This window comes from Acomys russatus, chromosome 16 (assembly GCF_903995435.1).
Source record: "Acomys russatus chromosome 16, mAcoRus1.1, whole genome shotgun sequence".
Classification (NCBI taxonomy): Eukaryota; Metazoa; Chordata; class Mammalia; order Rodentia; family Muridae; genus Acomys; species Acomys russatus.
This window is the reverse complement of record NC_067152.1, coordinates 22,694,341-22,711,756: the sequence shown is the minus strand read 5'-3', so window position 1 is coordinate 22,711,756 and position 17,416 is coordinate 22,694,341. Positions and strand designations below refer to the sequence as shown.

The 17,416-nt window shown below is 49.9% G+C and overlaps 2 protein-coding genes across 7 annotated transcripts in view; both read right to left on the bottom strand.

The window, feature by feature from the left end:
• The window catches only part of Hoxb3 (homeobox B3), a 55,168-nt gene that overhangs the window by 12,378 nt on the left and 25,374 nt on the right, over positions 1–17,416 (bottom strand). For 4 of the 6 annotated variants that reach the window (XM_051158385.1, XM_051158384.1, XM_051158383.1 and 1 more), the window contains exon 2: positions 11,865–12,044. The gene's annotated coding sequence lies outside the window, so the exon portion shown is untranslated. Of the gene's footprint in view, positions 1–8,749; positions 9,137–11,864; positions 12,045–13,188; positions 13,408–17,416 lie in introns of those variants that run through there. The other 2 variants (XM_051158386.1, XM_051158387.1) reach the window with 2 other exon arrangements.
• On the bottom strand, positions 14,997–16,872 carry Hoxb4 (homeobox B4). Its single transcript, XM_051158391.1, has 2 exons — positions 16,203–16,872; positions 14,997–15,327 (listed from the first exon to the last, which is right to left on the bottom strand). The coding sequence occupies exons 1-2, from the start codon at positions 16,654–16,656 to the stop codon at positions 15,029–15,031; spliced, it is 753 nt and encodes a 250-aa protein (XP_051014348.1). The 5' UTR covers positions 16,657–16,872; the 3' UTR covers positions 14,997–15,028.

The window sequence follows — 17,416 nt, the reverse complement described above, 5'->3', positions numbered from 1 at the left end:
GACTTCCTACACACCCTCCCCAAGCTGCACTGAGTTCCAGCCTGAGCTCTCAGCTCTTGAGAAACAGGCAATCCACCTTCTCAGCTCAAGATGCCCCAACAATGCAGTGGGTTTGCATTTCAAGAAACTCCCATTAATATCAATTTACTTCACTGAAACCTCGGGTTCTTCATCAAGTTGATGATTTATGATAAAATCAATTAAATTACGGCCACTTAGGGCCCCAGCCGCTTCCTCTCAGATTTCCATTGGTTCGGGCCCAAGTGTCTGGTGGAAAAAAAATGCAAGTTTAGCTGGAGGCGAGGAAAGATAATTCCGTGGCTGAGAAAATTTAATGCAAAACAATTTGCAGGCAGAGCCCTGTCTGGGCAGAAACGCAAGAGCCACTAGTTGGCGGGTGGAAATAACTATCTGAGGGGGTCAAAATGTTTTTATCCCCCTACCCCCACATTCTGCATGGGTCCCTTATTTTTTGATCAACTTTGCACCCGCCCCTTTGACCCGCACCCCCAGCAGAGACTGGGGAAAGATGAGCAGTTAATGGAAGGACCCAATTCTTCCAGGAGCCAGGCTTCAATCACCCCATTTCCCTTCCCACACAACGTCTCCCCTCCATCCTTTCACCCAGCGTCCCACTACAAAGTTACAGATCCAAAGTGGAGATCAGTCTGCAGGCAGCGTGGGCCCATTCCTACATAAGGAACCACGCAAAGGAAAGATGAGGCCTGAACAAGCAGGCTTTGCTGCATTGTGTCTTTTAGAAGAAAGTCCAGGCAGGAGACCCTGTGGACAATGTAAAGGGACAGTGAATGATACCCAAAGCTACCCCACACCCAAAGTACCAGGACTCGAAGACACCCAGTCCTACTCCTGGCTCCTTAATGTCCACTCACAAATCGATTCTAAGTAACTGTAACACAACCGAGCAAATTCCCATCAGAATACACACACACACACACATACACGCCCCAGTGTGCAGACCCACTCCCACAATACACAAACAATCTCCACATGTGTGTGCCTGCACACGCCTTTTGCCTCACAGAAGCGCCACACCCTTCCCCTGTAAAGAGGTGTTTCCTGGGGTCTCCTTGCATCTGAGAAAATAAATCCCAGTGCACCATCAGGCTGGCATCGCCTCCCACTCCAAGGAAAGCTGCTTCTCCCGCCTCTACTCTGTTTGGTTTTTGGTTTCCAGAGCAGGCGGATAGTAAACATAGCTTCTCCGAAAGCCATAAATCAAGTCCTCTCCTACCTTCTCAGCTTAACACCCAGCCTCCACCGCGCACGCAACCCCTTGTAATTTCAGCTTCAAATAACTCCTAGGTGCTAAAGGGCTGACCCACAGTGGCAGCTGGGCTGTGCGAACCAGGCCCAGCCTCAAGTATCCCTCTCCACCCAGAGCTCCCCTCCCCCCCCCCCCGGAAAACCTTCCAAAGTCTCTATCCATCCTGAACCCAAGAGCTCCCCAAACCCTGATCGGATCTTGTCTACCCACGGGTCCACATTCCTCCACACTCGCCCTACCACCCCCCACCCCCACCCAGGGTCCCAGACTCCATTCTCAGCCCCACACCACCTCCTCTAAGCTGTACTCATCTTTGTCTCGCATTTGGATGCCAACGTGGGGACGGAGGGTATCTGCGAGCCTCTCGCCACATCCACCATGCCGGGTGGGGTGTGGGGGCCGCTGGACGGAACACCGCACACTTACCTGTGCGGTCTCGGACTAGGGTGCGAGCCGAGGCTGGCAGCCAGGTGCAGGAAACGCGCGGGATCTGATGGCCAGTCCCGGGACCCTCGGTCCCAGCTGGGGATACGCCTGGGCCGGCCACATCCTGATCACTCAGCCCTGAGAGCACCCCACGGTGCTGGGGGTTGGGGGGGGGGGGAGGCCGGCCTGCGCCCCGCCCCTGCCCCCGGCTTTGTTCCGCCTGCCGGGCCCAGCGCACCGCTCTTGCCCCAGGGTACTCCGGCTGCAGCGGGCTCGCGGTCCCACCAAGGCAGGAGCTGGGCTGTGGGAATCTCAGGTTGGTGCGAGACCCGACCTGAGATTGACCGAGTTGCCGGGCGAACGATGTGGCGACTGACAGGGCCACGGAGAGGCACGGGGGCCTCGGGGGCGCCATGGCGGAAGGCGGGCGCACCCGCGGCTCTTCAATGTCACCAGCGAAATGGGTTCCATATGTCCGGCCCGAAGGAGAAGGGAGGGAAGGAAAGAAGGTCCCGGGCTGGGCAGGAGGGGGTGGGGTACTATGGAGGAGGGAGAGACCCGGCAACAGAGGTTCTGGGAAGAACTGGAGGGCCAGACCAATGTCTTTCTTTCTTTCTTTCTTTCTTTCTTTCTTTCTTTCTTTCTTTCTTTCTTTCTTCCTTTCTTTCGTTTTCTGCCCCTACCCTCCATTTCCCCTTCAGGCTTTCTAAAGCTAATAGAATCTTTCCCTTTTTGTTTTTCCTTTTCTTTCCTGAAAGATGAAGGAGGCAATTCTTTTGTTAAATTGAAGGGTTAAGGGGAAGGGGTGTGGATTGGAGGTGAAAGTTCTTGTAAAATCAACTCTTCCTTGGCTTCGGAAGAGAGTGGGGGAAAGATGCCAAAGCCAGAGCAGGGAAGGAAAGCATAGGAAGGAGAATTCTTCACCCTAGGTTCCAGAGTCTCGATCCAACCTCTCTCCCCTCAGTGGGTAATGGTGCAGGAGGAGAGTGTCCAGGACATCTTGGCCATCCCCTGACATGCTAGATTGTTCCCTGGATGAATTCATACCTGATTTAGGGCCTTCAAGGGCCTACTCTATAGGCAGTGGTTTATAAGACGGTCTCAGCTTGGGCAACTTCCTGTAAAAAAGCTTCCAGTACTAGTGGGGAGAATGGATCATGGAGTCTGCTCTTCTCCAGTGGGTTTGGGCTTTTGCTTTGTTCCTCTGTCTCTGTCTCTGTCTCTGTCTCTGTCTCTGTCTCTGTCTGTCTGTCTGCCTCTCTCTCTCTCTCTCTCTCTCTCTCTCTCTCTCTCTGCCACCCTCTGTTGTCTCCATCCCTTTCTCACAGTCCTTTTTGTCTCCTCACACTTTGCCTCTCCCAGCATCTTAAGTTGCACCCTGAGCTGCACCCTGGCCAGGACTTCTGAGTGTCTCCAGGAATGGCTTCTAAGCTGGGCTTGCTCCTTAGGCTGCTTCTCCTTCTCATCTTGAGGCCCTTTTCTCTGTGGCAGAGCCTACATTCTGACTCTGAGAGAGTCACTTCTAGAGAGAAGGGGACAAGATGAACAGCTTCCTTTCCACGTCTTTCATTTAACTGTGTTGTGCCGATCTCTTCTCCTCTATGACTTGCCTTTGTCTTCTCTCTTCCTACCACCCTGCCCTTGAACTCAGCCTTGACTTCCCACGCAAAAGACTCACCCTCTCTCTCTCTCTCTCTCTCTCTCTCTCTCTCTCTCTCTCTCTCTCCCTCTCTCCCTCCCTCCATCCCTCCCTTCTCATTCTCTTGCCCATCTTTCTATCTAACTCTTCTGGTCATTAAAGCTTTAGCAGCCCAGCATCCTAGCATCCTAAAGGCACAGTGATAGATGCTACAGTTGTACAGAGAAAGAGGACATGAACCCATGCTGGGGAAAAGACCAGATCAGCAACTTTCCTAGAGTCTCATCCACCAAATACATGTTACTGCATCCCTAGATGGCATAAAAGCAGATCCAAGGGTAGGGGAGGCAGGCTGCTTTGGAGCAAATGAAACAAATACATACATACATACATACATACATATATATATATATATATATATATATATATATATATATATATATATATATATTCTCCAACTTGCTGATTTGGGGAAAGGCCTAGGTACCTGGATCTGGATGGAGAGCACCAGGCCTCTCTCACAGGGGGCCAAAGAGTGAGTTGAAGGGTAAAAGTGACAAGGAATGTTCTCCTTGCTTTGTCTCCTGGAAAAGTCTGTATGAGAGTTGGGGGAGACAGGGAGGGTGTGTTAATACCACTTCCTTTCCCCAGGGCCAGAGGAGACAAAAGAAAGGAGAAGAAAATCCTGGCATAGGGAAGAGAACACATAGGAAAAGGTGGCTAAGTGGCAAGAGACATACAGAAGGGAAAGAGCTCATAGGACCAGCTGCTAGCAATCTCTAATTATCTATGGCCCAGCTCCCCAAAGTAGATCCTTCTTCAACCTCTGAAGCAGGCTGAATTCAGAAGGCAGCACAATTCTACCCTCTTTCTTTCTCACTCTTCTTCCTCTTTAAGGAGAAAGAAATGGATCTTGTCCCCTCTTAGCGACCCCAAGATTTTGGCCTGAATTCTGGGGCACCAAGTGAGGGTAAACACACCTTCTTCAGCTTTAGACATTAAAGTGTAAAAAAAAAAAAAAAAAAAAACTGCACACCAGGTGAGCAGCAAAACTACTCACCTCTCAACACTGGGGTTCCCTAATACTGAAGGGTAGATGGAGAATCATTGGACTAAAAAGCTGGGGGGGGGGTCCTAGCTTCCAAAGTTCTTGCATACTTCTCCCAAACCATTCTCCCTCCCCACAATTGCTAGCCCCTTTGAGGTTGTCCCTGAAACCGGTCTCTTCCCAACTCCTGTTATCCAGACCCAACAGTGCCCTCATCCACCCCAGGCTCAGTTAGTTGCCTTTTCCTTCCACTCTCAAATCTCCTGTTAACTAGGAGACACAAAGGGCTCAACTCTCCCTTTGAGCAGACTTCATGTAAGGTATAGATGCTGCAAGGGCTGTGGCCTATGTTGCTACTCCATAAGGCTGATGCCATGAATAATTAACACTTGTACACCATCACTCTAATTTTCCTTCTCAAAGGTTTACACTAGCAGGCAGAGTTAAATATCACAGATAATAGTGGCTATAAAGTCAACTGGCCCAGCTCCAGCTGGGAAAGGAACATACAGCAGCCTGGACCGGACTTGGCAGGGCTCTGGCTCTCTGTGTCTCATCCATCACAAGTTTGGGGCATAGTACAAGATTTCTTCAAGAAGCCACATCGGACTTTGCTTTTGACCAGCAAACCTCTCCACCACATAAAGCAACAGGGGCAAGTTACCAGATCTCCCTCTCTTGATCTGCACCCCCAATTTCTCAGTCTTTGGCTGGGGGTTAAGGCCAAGAAACACATCTAATATTTTGGAACACTTTTCAATTTTCTAGGACCACTTGATTCCTAAAACATTTCTTTCTCTTTTTTTCTTTCTGGAAAAGAAAAGAGAACTTCTCCCACTTTTGCCCCCAAAACCACACACACACACACACACACACACACACACACACACACACACACACACGAGAGAGAGAGAGAGAGAGAGAGAGAGAGAGAGAGAGAGAGAGAGAGAGAGAGAGACTACTCAAGAGAAACTTTCTTTGTTTCAAAAGGAAGGCTCCTGGGGTGTGAATTCATTTCCTTGTTTTGTTAGTCTGGAGGGTGGGGAGCCAGGGCTTTCAGCTTCTCTCTCTGCCCTTCACCCTTTGCCAGCCTCCATTGTCTCCCCCAAATTAGGAAGCCCTTCTTTTACCCTCAATAACCAGATACATACCAAATCTTGCAGTAGGACTTTAATACTCTAATAGAAGTCCCCTGACCCCTACCAATTGCATAGCATTTCTATTGAGTCCCCCATCAAATACAAAAATCTTTGCCTTAAAGTCATTTCTTCCAATGCCTCCATCTTTCCTGCCCCCAGGTTCCTTCTGACTTCAGAATTGGCTTTATCTACCCAGGGTTGGAGATCCCAAACTCCTGGAGAAGACTGCTGCAGACTACAGCAATATTTGCTGCTGGAATGTCGGCTCTGTGGGCCTGCAAATATTATTTTTCTATTAGGTCATGATCTTTGACTGGGTTTATATGCCAATGAGGCATTTCTGGTTTACCAAGTTTATACACATCTCATCTTAATTGATAATCACAGATGCTGTAATTTAAGACCTCCAGCCATAGAGCTTTCATATTAACTGCTGATGTATTACTATAAAATCCTATGAAATAACCAACTCCTGGGAGCAGAGCAGAGAGGGAGGAAGTACCTCCAAGAGCGCCTCTCTCTCCCGGCCACAGAACCAGCCTAGCTTCTACATCATTTTCTGTGAGAAATGATTTATCGAGGACATGGCCATAAACAACACAACTCACTCACAAACACATGCAGACGCGCGTGTGCACGCACACACACACATACAATGGTTGGTGTGCCGGCTGAGAAGCTGACACTCATATTGCTATAAATCAGGAAAAAGGTTGGAGGAGACAGAGAGAGAGAGAGAGAGAGAGAGAGAGAGAGAGAGAGAGAGAGAGAGAGAGAGAGAGAAATATTCCTAAAATCTCTATGCAATGCCTCAATGGGTATAAACACAGAGCACCCTGTGAAGAGAAATGGCAGGAAATGAAGATGGCTATTTGTCACATTTTACGACAATAACATTAATAACAAACAATAAATTTACATGGACATATAAGGCGCGGTAGGTAGTGAGAAATCCCTTCTACTTACAGTACCCCAGCCCGCGGTGTGGCTCCAGCTGCGGGGCTGTTTTACTGATGCTTCCCTTTCTTTTTTTTTTTTTTTTTCTCTTTCTCTCTGTCCCTCTCTCTTTTTTTTTTCTCGGGGTACAGGCTTGTTTTTCAAAAGACAGTTGAATTGGACGTCAGAAACAGGGAGACCGAGCCTGCGATTTTCCTGACGAATACATATCTATTCTGCAACCTCGGCATTAATTATTTAATGAATCACGTGACCGGGAGGGGGAAGGGGGTCTTTCGATTTCAGGCTCAAAGGACCACTATGACCTTCCCCTTCAGGAGGAGAAATTTTCCTGTAAAATAGGTTCCCCAAACCCACCAATGGAATAGTAGCAAGGTCTCTCTCCCACAGGCACATCTATACATATTCTGCTTATAGCTCCCTACCCCCACAGGCGCTCACTTACCCACAGCCCACCTCTCCTCTCTCCCTTCTCCTGCTTCTGCTTGCCTAGTTCCTAGAGGTGCAGAAATAGTCTGCAGGGGCGTCAGAGTGGGGGTGGGGTGGGTATAGAGCCCTTCTCCGAGCCCCTGGTTTTCTCTGCTTCCTATGTGTATCCTTTGGAATTGAAATTCCCTATTCAACTCCATCTGTCCCCCACTACTATTTTAGCAGGACCCACTTCCTTCTAACTCACCAACATTGTATCTAAGGGAACCATATAAAAAAGGAAGACTCTCCTCAAATATATATATATATGTATATATATATATATACATATATATATATATATATATATATATATAGAGAGAGAGAGAGAGAGAGAGAGAGAGAGAGAGAGAGAGAGAGAGAGAGAGAGAGAGAGAGGACTTCTTTAGGGTTTAATTCACTTTCTGATCTTTTGTAGTATACCTTTGAAAGGTCAGGCGCAAAGAGTGTGAAGATGACTGGCTCTCCCCGGACTGAGAACAATCAGGAAGGAGACTTTCCCCCTTATCACTGTTAACTGTCATAGGGAACTAAATGCTGCTGACATTTGACAATAGGCTTCAGTGACAAAGACCCGGGAACCAAGGATTCCCTACAAAAGAAGTAGATACCCAGACTCTACCTGTGTCTGCCCCATCTCAGTCTCTGAAATACACCAACTAAGGTAGCTGCAATGCTGAAACAAGAGCTGAAAGGGGTGGGGGAGGAGAGAAGGAAAAGCCTTGAAGCCTGCCTGGCAGCCTGGGGTCTATATTTCCAGGTGTTAGTGTCCAATCAACAGACAATAGAGATTGATCAATGAGGAAAAGATGGGGGGTGATATACATTAAAGTGTTAAATATTCAGATGGGAGAAATCCATGCCCTGAGCGGGGACTGACGGTGAGGGTGCGGAGAGAGGGGTGCAGAACTCTTCTTCCTCCCCCACCCCCAAAAGGACAAAACCAAACAACCCCCAAACTTCACAACTTATAAATGAATCTGAGTCCATAGCTGTGGCGGGGTAGGGAGATGGGATGCAAAGGGAAGCAGAAAGGCATTCCTAAGAAACCCAGAGCTGCACATTCCCAGCCTTATCTATTCCAGCAGCTCTGGAGTAGCTGCGGCCAGGCAGACAGGGCATCCGTGTAATGGAGAAGAATAAAGACAACAGGGTAAGGGAGCCAAGGAATGGGGGTGTGGGGCCCCCTCTGGTTTGTTTAGAAGGATCTGAGCCAAAAGCGACTCAATGAAGGTTAAGGACCTCTCCGTGTAACACACCCCAAAGAAACAGCCTCCCCACGTGCGCCTCGGACATTTCAAGGCAGCAGGACCCCTGCGGAAAGTACTGGAACCTTGCCCCAGCCCCCACGGGGAGGGGGCGCCGGCGGGGCCCAGACTCTGTAGGGGGGTAGCCGGCTTTGATTGTCCAGATACCGAACAAACAGACTGGTATTGAAGTCAGCCTGATGCAGACGAAGGCCTGCTCCCGGATCCTGCGAGGGCAACAGTCTACAAGGTCCCTGGCTACAAATCCATTAAAAGGAAAATTGTTCCCCAAAGACAAACGAAAGGGAAGGGGAGGAGAATGGAGGGAAGAGGGAGGGAGAGAAGAAGAAGAAGGAGGAGGAGGAGGAGGAGGAGAAGGAGGAGGAGGAGGAGGACAGAGTGGATAAGTTGGGATATGGCAATATTTAAAACAGAAGATGGCGGTCCTTAAAATGGAGGGATTCTTTTTAAGGGCAAGAAAAAAGAGAGCTCTGAGATAGAAGTGAGAGGCCAGCTAGGTTCTGTGAAAGTACGCACACTCTTTTCGGATCCTGGGAAATGTCCTCGTTCAAATAAACAAGCGCCAGAGCGCGAGCTGGAGCGCTTTCTTGCTGCCGATAAAGCGAACCGTTTAGACTGGGAAAGGCGAGATTGATTTACGAATCTGAACGCGCCAGTTTTATGGCCGATCACAAATCCGTCAGCGCTCGACTCACGCTGGGAAAACTTCCCAACTCCGTTTTCCAATCAAACCCACAGCTTCTCAGGGAGACCCACCAGGAGCTGAGGCTGCCTTCAGGGCTATGACGGGACTAGGCAGCCTCCTGCCCAGGCTGGCAGGCGAGCAACCGAAGAGACGAAGTGCAAAGGGCCCAGGGAACTGGGGGATAGGTCAAAAGATTGGAAGGCCTCACTCCTCCCGGCGAGGCGGTGGGGGTGGGGGTGGCGGAGTGAACCCAAGCAGCTGCTGTCAACTCCGAAAAGGTTTAGGTCTGGAAATGAGAGAAAGGGGGGCGTTTTCCACCGTGGTGAAGCCCAGCCTTTCCCTTCTATCGTCGCCCTTCTTTTTTGGTGCACCCCTAATCCTCAAGCCCAGAGAGCAGTTTATAAAAGTTCTATGTGACTAGGTCTTTGTCACTTGGGCCTAGAGAGGACCTGCAAATGGTAATCAAGGTTTATGTATCTTTATTGGCTGTAAAAGTGCGCGCGCGTCATCAACAAGCCCCAAATATTTTCAATATCCAAAAAACAAACAAACAAACAAAACACAAAACCAAAAAAAATGGCCCAGTTTGCCTCTCTGCCCACCCCCTTTCCTTCCTGAGGCCCCCCCCAGTTCCTTCATTTATGCCACCCGGGGACAAAGAAAAAGCCTATGGCTCTCATCCTTTCTTGTGGGAGACAAGAGCCTCTGAATTACAGGAGAGATGTGAGCAAACAGCACTCCACACACTCTCCTGCGAAGCCCTGGCTCTTCCTTTCTTAATATAGGGAGAGCAGTTCCTCTTCCCAACTAGGAGAAAATCTCTTCCTCCTCCTCTTCATCTCTCCTTCCTTCCTCTCCCCCCCCCCCCCCCGCCCGCCCGCCCGCCCGCACCCCCACCCCCACTGCTTAACCCAGAAGGCGGAACCTAGCGTGGAGAGGAGGGGTCTGTGCTCCAGCTTCCCCTTTGTAGCAAATCTTCTGTCTGTCTCTCCACTTGAAAAGTTTCTGCAAACTTTTCTTAGCGTGGACAAGTGGGCCTGGGAGTGCTCAGAGCAACCTGCACAGCCCTTGCCCCACTTCTCCTGCTCTTTCAGTGGTTGAGGGACCCCAGGGCTTAGAAATGGGAGGTTGGGGTGTGGAAGACAAAGATGTTTATAAAAAAAAAAAAAAAAAGCTTCCTAAACAGGGCTGGGTAATCCCAGCAGAGGCAGGTGGATCTCTGTGAGTTCCAGGACAGCCTGGTCTACAGAGTCCCTGGACAGCCAGGGCTACACAGAGAAACCCTGCCTTGGAGTGAGGGTGGGGGGATTAGCTTCCTAAAGGAAGGGATTTCATAAAATGGATTGCAAGAATGTAGATTTTGTGGGGAGAGACAGAGAGAGAGACAGAGAGAGAGACAGAGAGACAGAGAGAGAGACAGAGAGACAGAGAGAAAGAATATGAATGAATGAATGAATGAATGAATGAATGAATATCCCCCAAAGTAGTGTTCATGGTGGGAGCCCTTTCTCTCCAGCTCGGGAACTTACTCCCCTGATGGTCTAGTATCCTGTGGACTGTCTGTCTAACCCCTCATTACTGTATCCTTTAGTGCCCCTTCCCTCTGCTTGCTTTAAGCAAAGCTGAAAAAAAGAGGGAGAGAGATGCAAATGGCCTTGGGATAGGGGAGGCCCAACCTAAGAACCGGGGCTTCGTCCTGATAGACCAGCACCCTACTCGGCACCCACAGGACTTCTGGGCTAACAGAAAACACAAACAAACCAACCCCTACCTTTCTTCCCAATTCCCAATAATAGAAAAAACATGATGCAGAAATTCTGAGATAGCAACGGATCTGTGGACTATGGTTGGGGGGGTGGGAGGATGGAGAAGTTGGGAACCCCTCCCTGAAGAGGTGTGACTTTCCCTCCGGGGCAGGAAGCTAGAACTAGCACAATGTCCAGTCTCGGTGAGGTCAAGGGGCTTCCGAGGTCATTTTGTGGTTCTAATACCAAGCTAATCGCCTAGAAAACGTGGCCTCTCCATGAACTCTCTACCCTGCCGGCCTCCCGCCTCTAAACTCTCAGCGAGGCCTCAGGGAAAAGGGGCCAGGCCTGCACGTTCGTTCGTTCGTTCGGATCTGATGCAGAGCCCAGAGCTCGCTGACTCCCCAGCCTGAGATGTAAGGCCCCAGGAGAAAGACCAGAGCCCTGAAGCCCAGAAACAAAAAGAAAGGAAACTGACCATTGAACCTCCAGGAGGCCTTGAGCAAGGAGTGGGCTGGGCTGGGCTGGGCTGGGGGGGGGGGGGCAGGGCAAAAGAGAATTTCTGTGTCCCCGTGCACCTGGCCCTGAGCAGCGCCTCTTTTTCAGTGAGTCCAGATTGTCTGGAATCTCAAGCTAGACACAGGAAGAAAAACCCAATCAAGTCCATTTCGACCAGCGTGAAGGCTAGAGGACTCCATTCAAGATCTGGATTCCATCTTTTTCCAGAAGGCTGCAGTGACCACATCTCACTAGGAAGCACTGTAGACAATCAGAGTTCCAGAAACACACTGAGCACCTTTCTAGATACAGGCGCCCACACTCGCATCCAGGCTCTCCCCATGCCTGCCTGAACAGCCTCACAAACAACCTTCTCTGGTGTTTCTCAGGCACCCTGACACCTCTGTCCTAACCAGTTCAAACACTCTCCAGGTGTCCAGGCCCCTCTTGCCTTCTCTTCTCTGTCTCTGTCTCTGCCTCTCTCTAACATCAGTCATCATAAAAGGCAGCAAACCTGCCTAAGAATCCGCCATTAAAATAAAAAAACAAAAAACAAACTAAACAAAAAAACCCAGATAGTTGAAAAAGAAAGAGGAGGTGAGAGTGTTTTTTTCCCCCTCTTTTACTTGTGAAAAGAGCCCATAAAAATGATTTAAAAAAAAAAAAAAAAAAAAAAAGCCAGCCCAAGCCAGGGCTTTGTTACCTTCTGTGCCTCTTGCCTGCTCTCGCCTGGGCTCCGCTGGTCCCATTCATGACGAAAGGCTTCTTCCAAAACTGAGAGAAAAAAGTTTTCAACTTTATGGTTCCAAAAAATTTCCCCCTTGCAGATCCGGGAGAGACGGCTAACACTTTTTTCCCCCAACAGCCGGTCTGCGGAGATTTGCTGTTGAATAATGACAAAGGAGAGAGAGTACGTATTTAAAGAAAAGAAGTGATTAATGGTTTTCTGTATAATTCTCACATTTTTCTTAGCTCTTGTCTACACAGAATGGCTGTGAACTTTAAGCTCCATAGAAATCTTCCTCCTCCTCCTCCTCTTCTTCTTCTTCTTCTTCTTTTTTTTTTTTTAAGATTCTATTCATACTTTCCAAGAAGCAGCTTTGATTTGATTCTTTAGAGACATTCAGGGTGGGGGCTTATGGTTTTTAAGAACTATTTTCCCCCCTCAACTAAGGATTGTCCTAGCTCTTTACAGCCACGACGTTACAGCACACAGAGGAGACAAAGCTAACCCTCTCATCTTCCTCCAGGTCCACAGGGCTACTCTTTCTTTCTTTTTTTTCCATCCATCCATCCTTTCTTTCTCTTTTTTTAAACCAATCTTCAGGTTTCATTTTAATGGGCAGTTCTACTGCCCTAGGGATACTGGTTCAACGGGGTTCTCTGGCCTACTCAGACTCCTGCTACCCTTACAGACTAACTAGAGAAATTCAAAATAAGCAACAATCAAACGTGTGGGTGGGATTGGTTCTTTATTTTCTGGGAAGAAATGTGACCCCCCCCCAAAAAAAAACAACCAACAACAACAAAAAACCCAAAACCCAAAAAATGAGACGATTTTTAATTGTGGAGCCTGGAGCTTCTTGGAGGCAACCTGGCTGCGCCTTGAGTCATCACTGGACCACGGAACCCAAGACTAGAACTCCAGACCTTAGAACTTCTGGGCTGTACAGCACAAAAGTGACCCAAACCTGGCAGAGATTTCTGAGGATCACCTGCACCCCTTCCCCTTCCCCCACACAATTCTAGGGGTGACTGGTATCTCAGAGACAGACAGTTATTTGGTCCCCAGCCTTACTTTCAATACTTTCTATGAGAAAGAAAATGAAAATTAATACAGGAGCAGGGCTTCACAAAAGAGGCCATTTGTCTTCTTGATTATCTGTTTGCTTGTCAGGGTTTGAGCTATGGCACCAGCTAGTTCCTTTGTAATATAAAAATACTCTGAAAACCTGCAAACACCCAGAAACATCTGTGCAAAAAATTAGACTCATTAAAGCCTTAAACACCTCAGAGGAAAGCGATACCTTCTTATGTGGGGTGGAAAGAGGCCGGCCTCATGGAGTCCTCTCCGGAACTTTAATAACCAAAGAGCCTTCTGTCTAGAAGGAGACAGCTTAACTGCATTTTATTTGCTTATGACAAATAAATCATGCTATGAAAGACTTTGCCCTACTTAAGCCTCTGGTGTCCTACAATAACGCACACCCCCATTGGGGGCTGGACTCATCCCTCCCAGTGCTTATGATTCATTTTTGGACTGGAGGGGGAAAATTTAAAGCCTCAAACAAAACACATCCACACCCCCCCCCCCCCCCGCAAAGGGAAAACAAATCAGTTACCACAATTTGGAAGCCTCTGAGGTAGAAATCCCCTTTGGAGGGGAAAAAAAAAACCAAACAAACAAAACAAAACAACAACAACAAAACTTCCTCGTGAAGCCATCCCACTAGGGTGCTTAGCATGGACACTGGGTGGCACTTGTTCTTATTTTTAACATTAACGTTCCAACAAAAACACAATGTGATGGTCACGAGAAACCAAACATTTATTTCTGTTGTCACTCTGTACAGGACACGGATTTTTTTACACCAACAAAAAGTTCTAGGCTCAGGCAGCCCCAGAGTTAGGACGGGGCCTGGTTTGGAATGTCAGAAAGAGAACAGGAGAGAGGACACACACATGACATAAAATAATAATAATAATAATAATAATAATAATAATAATAATAATAATAATAATAATAATAAACGATGCAACGATAATAACAACGGGCTCTGCAACATTGTCCTTCCAGAGTCGGAGGCCCACAACATTTTATTTTCTAATTTCACATTCATTTGTAGTCTAAGAGAAAGCCTCTGCTGTATGCTCTACTGTGAACTGACCAGAAGACACTTCCAATTCCCAGAACTCAAATGCCCCTCACCCTGCCAGGCCCTTCTAGCAGAAGGCCTTCCTGGACGTCTCAATTTCTTTTTTGTATTTCCTGGGTTCAGATTGGGGAACCCACGACATGAAGACCACCCATCGCTTTCCCTTCTGTCCCTCTTCTAAGCCTGTGGTGGAAGGGAGTGAGCAGTCATCCCTGTCACACACACACCCCCAAAGTGGGCACAGACAGGGAAGGAAGTTATGTGTGTGTTTGTTACCGTGGCCAAAACACTGTGCTATCTGGCAGTCAGAGGGTGCATTCGCTGGGTGTAGGAGTAAGGGACAAAGAAAGAAAATCCAGGCTGTGGTCCAGCAGCGGCAGCAGCAGAGGCGGCGGCGGCAGCGGCCAAGCCCGGCCTCATTTGTTAGCCGAGTGTCGAGGTAATGGTCGCCACCGAAGCTCGTCCTCTCCTCGACAGAGTAAACAAGACAGATGGGCCCAGGCCTGGCATGATTAAAGATGAACCGTGGATCCATCTTCACCAAAGCTGAAAACCAGGCGCAGCAGCCTCCTCCATTTCTCTTTCTGTCTTTTCCTTTCTTCCTCCTTCTTTTCTTCCTTCCTTCCTTTCATTTTTTCTTTTCCTTCTTCTTCTTCTTCTTCTTCTTCTTCTTATTCTTCTTCTTCTTCTTCTTCTTCTTCTTCTTCTTCTTCTTCTTCTTTTTAAAGGAAGAAAGCAAGAGAATCTTGCTTCCGGAGGGCTTTACCCGGCTCCCTATGTCGTTTCTATAAATAAGGCTTTCCTACCCACCCCCCTTCTCTGCGTTTATTCTTTATAGATTAAGTGGGGGTAGGGTAGATAGGTTTTTTGTTGTTGTTGTTGTTGTTCTGGGCTCAAGCCCAGGGACCCCCCCCCCATACCCCGCATCCCCTTTAGGTGCTCGTTGCCCACCCCCGCCCCCCCAGGTTCGAGCTCCTGCTTGAGGAGGGCACTAGAGCGCTGGGGGGCCTCCGTTGGGCCGGCCAGGGGGTCCTCCGGCTGCGCCCGCGGTGCCACCCGAGCGGATCTTCGTGTTTGGCAGCTTGTGGTCTTTTTTCCACTTCATGCGCCGGTTCTGGAACCAGATCTTGATCTGGCGCTCGGACAGGCAGAGCGCGTGGGCGATCTCCACCCTCCGGCGCCGCGTCAGGTAGCGATTGTAGTGAAACTCTTTCTCCAGCTCCAAGACCTGCTGGCGAGTGTAGGCGGTCCGAGAGCGCTTGGGCTCCCCGCCGGCGTAATTGGGGTTTACTGGACACACACAGAGAGAGGAAGAAAGAGAAAGTTTTATTGCCCCCCGAAAGGGAGGAGGGAAAGTCCTTTCTTTCTTTCTTTCTTTCTTTCTTTCTTTCTTTCTTTCTTTCTTTCTTTCTTTCCTTTTTCTTCTAGTTAACACCTAGCCTCCAGGTCCCACTACCTCATCTTGGAAGGAAGAAGACCTTTGGGACACACTGAAGAAAAAAGCCTGAAACTTTTGGAGGGCTGGGCTGTCGTCCTTGTTGCCTGGGGGAGGGGGGCACTATGAGGAATCTTGGAAAGATTTTCAACTCACTCTTTGGCCTGAGGACCCCGGGTGGGAGAATGCAGGGTGGAGGAAGGAGGGGTGTTGTCCTAGACCTTTCCTCGGTTTAGTCCCCACCCTCACTGCTCAGATTCCAAGCAGCGCCTTCTCCCTAGAAAACTTTTGCCCACTTCTCCAGCCAAGGAACCACATGCGGGGGCGGGGGGGGGGGCGATGGAATCCTGGAAGTTGATTCAACTCTCAGTTTAAATACGGATTACTATCACCTCCTCCTCCTCCTCCTCCTCCTCTTCCTCCTCCTCCTCCCCTCCTCCCAAACCCCTCCCCAACTTCCAACTTCACTGGGATTGTATATCCCTGGCGAAAAAGTCGCTGGGAGAATGAAGAAGAGGATGACTTCAAAGGCGCAGGGCCCACCAGGCCATAAAAATTTATGGGCGATGTAATTATGTGGCTCTGAAAACAGGAGACCGTAAATCTCTGGCAATGGCGAGTTTATAGCGGGGACAATTGGCTTCCCCCAGCTCCCTCCCCCACATGCCTCGGAGGTCCCTTCACTGTAAAGCGCCGGGGGTGGGAGGGGAAGGGGTGCCCACGCACTCACCCGTGCTCACGTGAACTTTGCGCATCCAGGGGTAGACGACGGGCTCTTTGCACGCAGAGTGGGACGGGCTGGGATGCAGGGGGTTCTGGGCGCAGGGAGGCGGCGGGGGGCTGCTGCTGACCGCCTCGCAGCGTTGCCCGGGCTCCGGGAGGAGGGCCCCGGCTGGTGGCTGCACGGGAGCCCGAGGGGACAGCCCGGGCGGTGGCGGGGGCGGTGGGGGCGGCGGAGGCGGCGGGGGCCCGGGGTCCCGGCAGGCCGCGTAGCGCTGCACGGTGCACGGCGCACGGCGCCCGAAGGCCGCCTCCGGCTGGAAGCCGCTCTCTCGCCTCTGGCCGCCGGCGTAGTACCCGGGCGAGTGGTCGCTGGGTAGGTAATCGCTCTGTGAATACTCCTCGCACGGAGGGAACTTGGGGTCGACATAGTTTGAGTTGATCAAAAAGGAACTCATAGCCATTAATTTCTGGGAATTGCCCACAAAATATACTAAAATTTATTCCGACCCCTGACTCGTTTTCCTGTTTCCGAAAGCCCTCCTACTTACTGTCAAGTGAACAAAGTTAGGGGCCCACGTGATCCTCCGAGCCAATGGCCACCCGGGCTGCGATTCCCGGATAAGGAAATCTGCTCACCCGGACCCTACTCCATCCAAATAGGTTTATTTCCCCCTACTCTCCCCCTCCCCACCCACCCAACACCAGGATTTACATAGGGCTCCTGCGGGGCGACCCCCTCCTCGCCTAGCTTTCTCCTCAGCGGAGAGAGCGGAAGAGCTGGGGAAGCTTGAGCAGATTAAGACTAAAGGGCCTGTTTTAGTGGGGCTGGGCAGGGCACAATCCCTGCATCCCCCCTCAGAAGTTGGGGCTCCGGGTGTAGCTCCCCCCTGCCCTATCTCACCTCTGCCAACCGGTCTCTGCTTTTCACAGGGCCCCATCTCCTCCCCGGGTTGAGAAGGAACTCAGGCAGGGGGTGTCTGTGAAGGGAGTTAAGTGATTGGCGGGCCAGGGGGCTCCTTCGTGAAAGGGGCACCCACTAGGTTAGAGGGGGACGCTGAGCTTGGGGCTTCTCACTGCAGCCAGATGAGGAGGGGTAGGAGGTGAGTGAGGAGGCGTCGGGAGCAAGAGGGCGGGTGCGCGGAGGCACTTGTCAGAGATGAATGGAACCGCGGGCGGATCGATAGGAAATTCACGCACTAATTCGGGGAGACTTCTTTCGCT

Bases quoted from the DNA above. Each gene is read 5' to 3' on its own strand.
- Hoxb4 (XM_051158391.1), bottom strand. From the start codon at position 16,656: ATGGCTATGAGTTCCTTTTTGATCAACTCAAACTATGTCGACCCCAAG. The intron at 15,328-16,202 runs GTGAGTGCGTGG...GTGTGTGTCCAG, and splicing joins CAAAGTTCACGTGAGCACGG to TAAACCCCAATTACGCCGGC.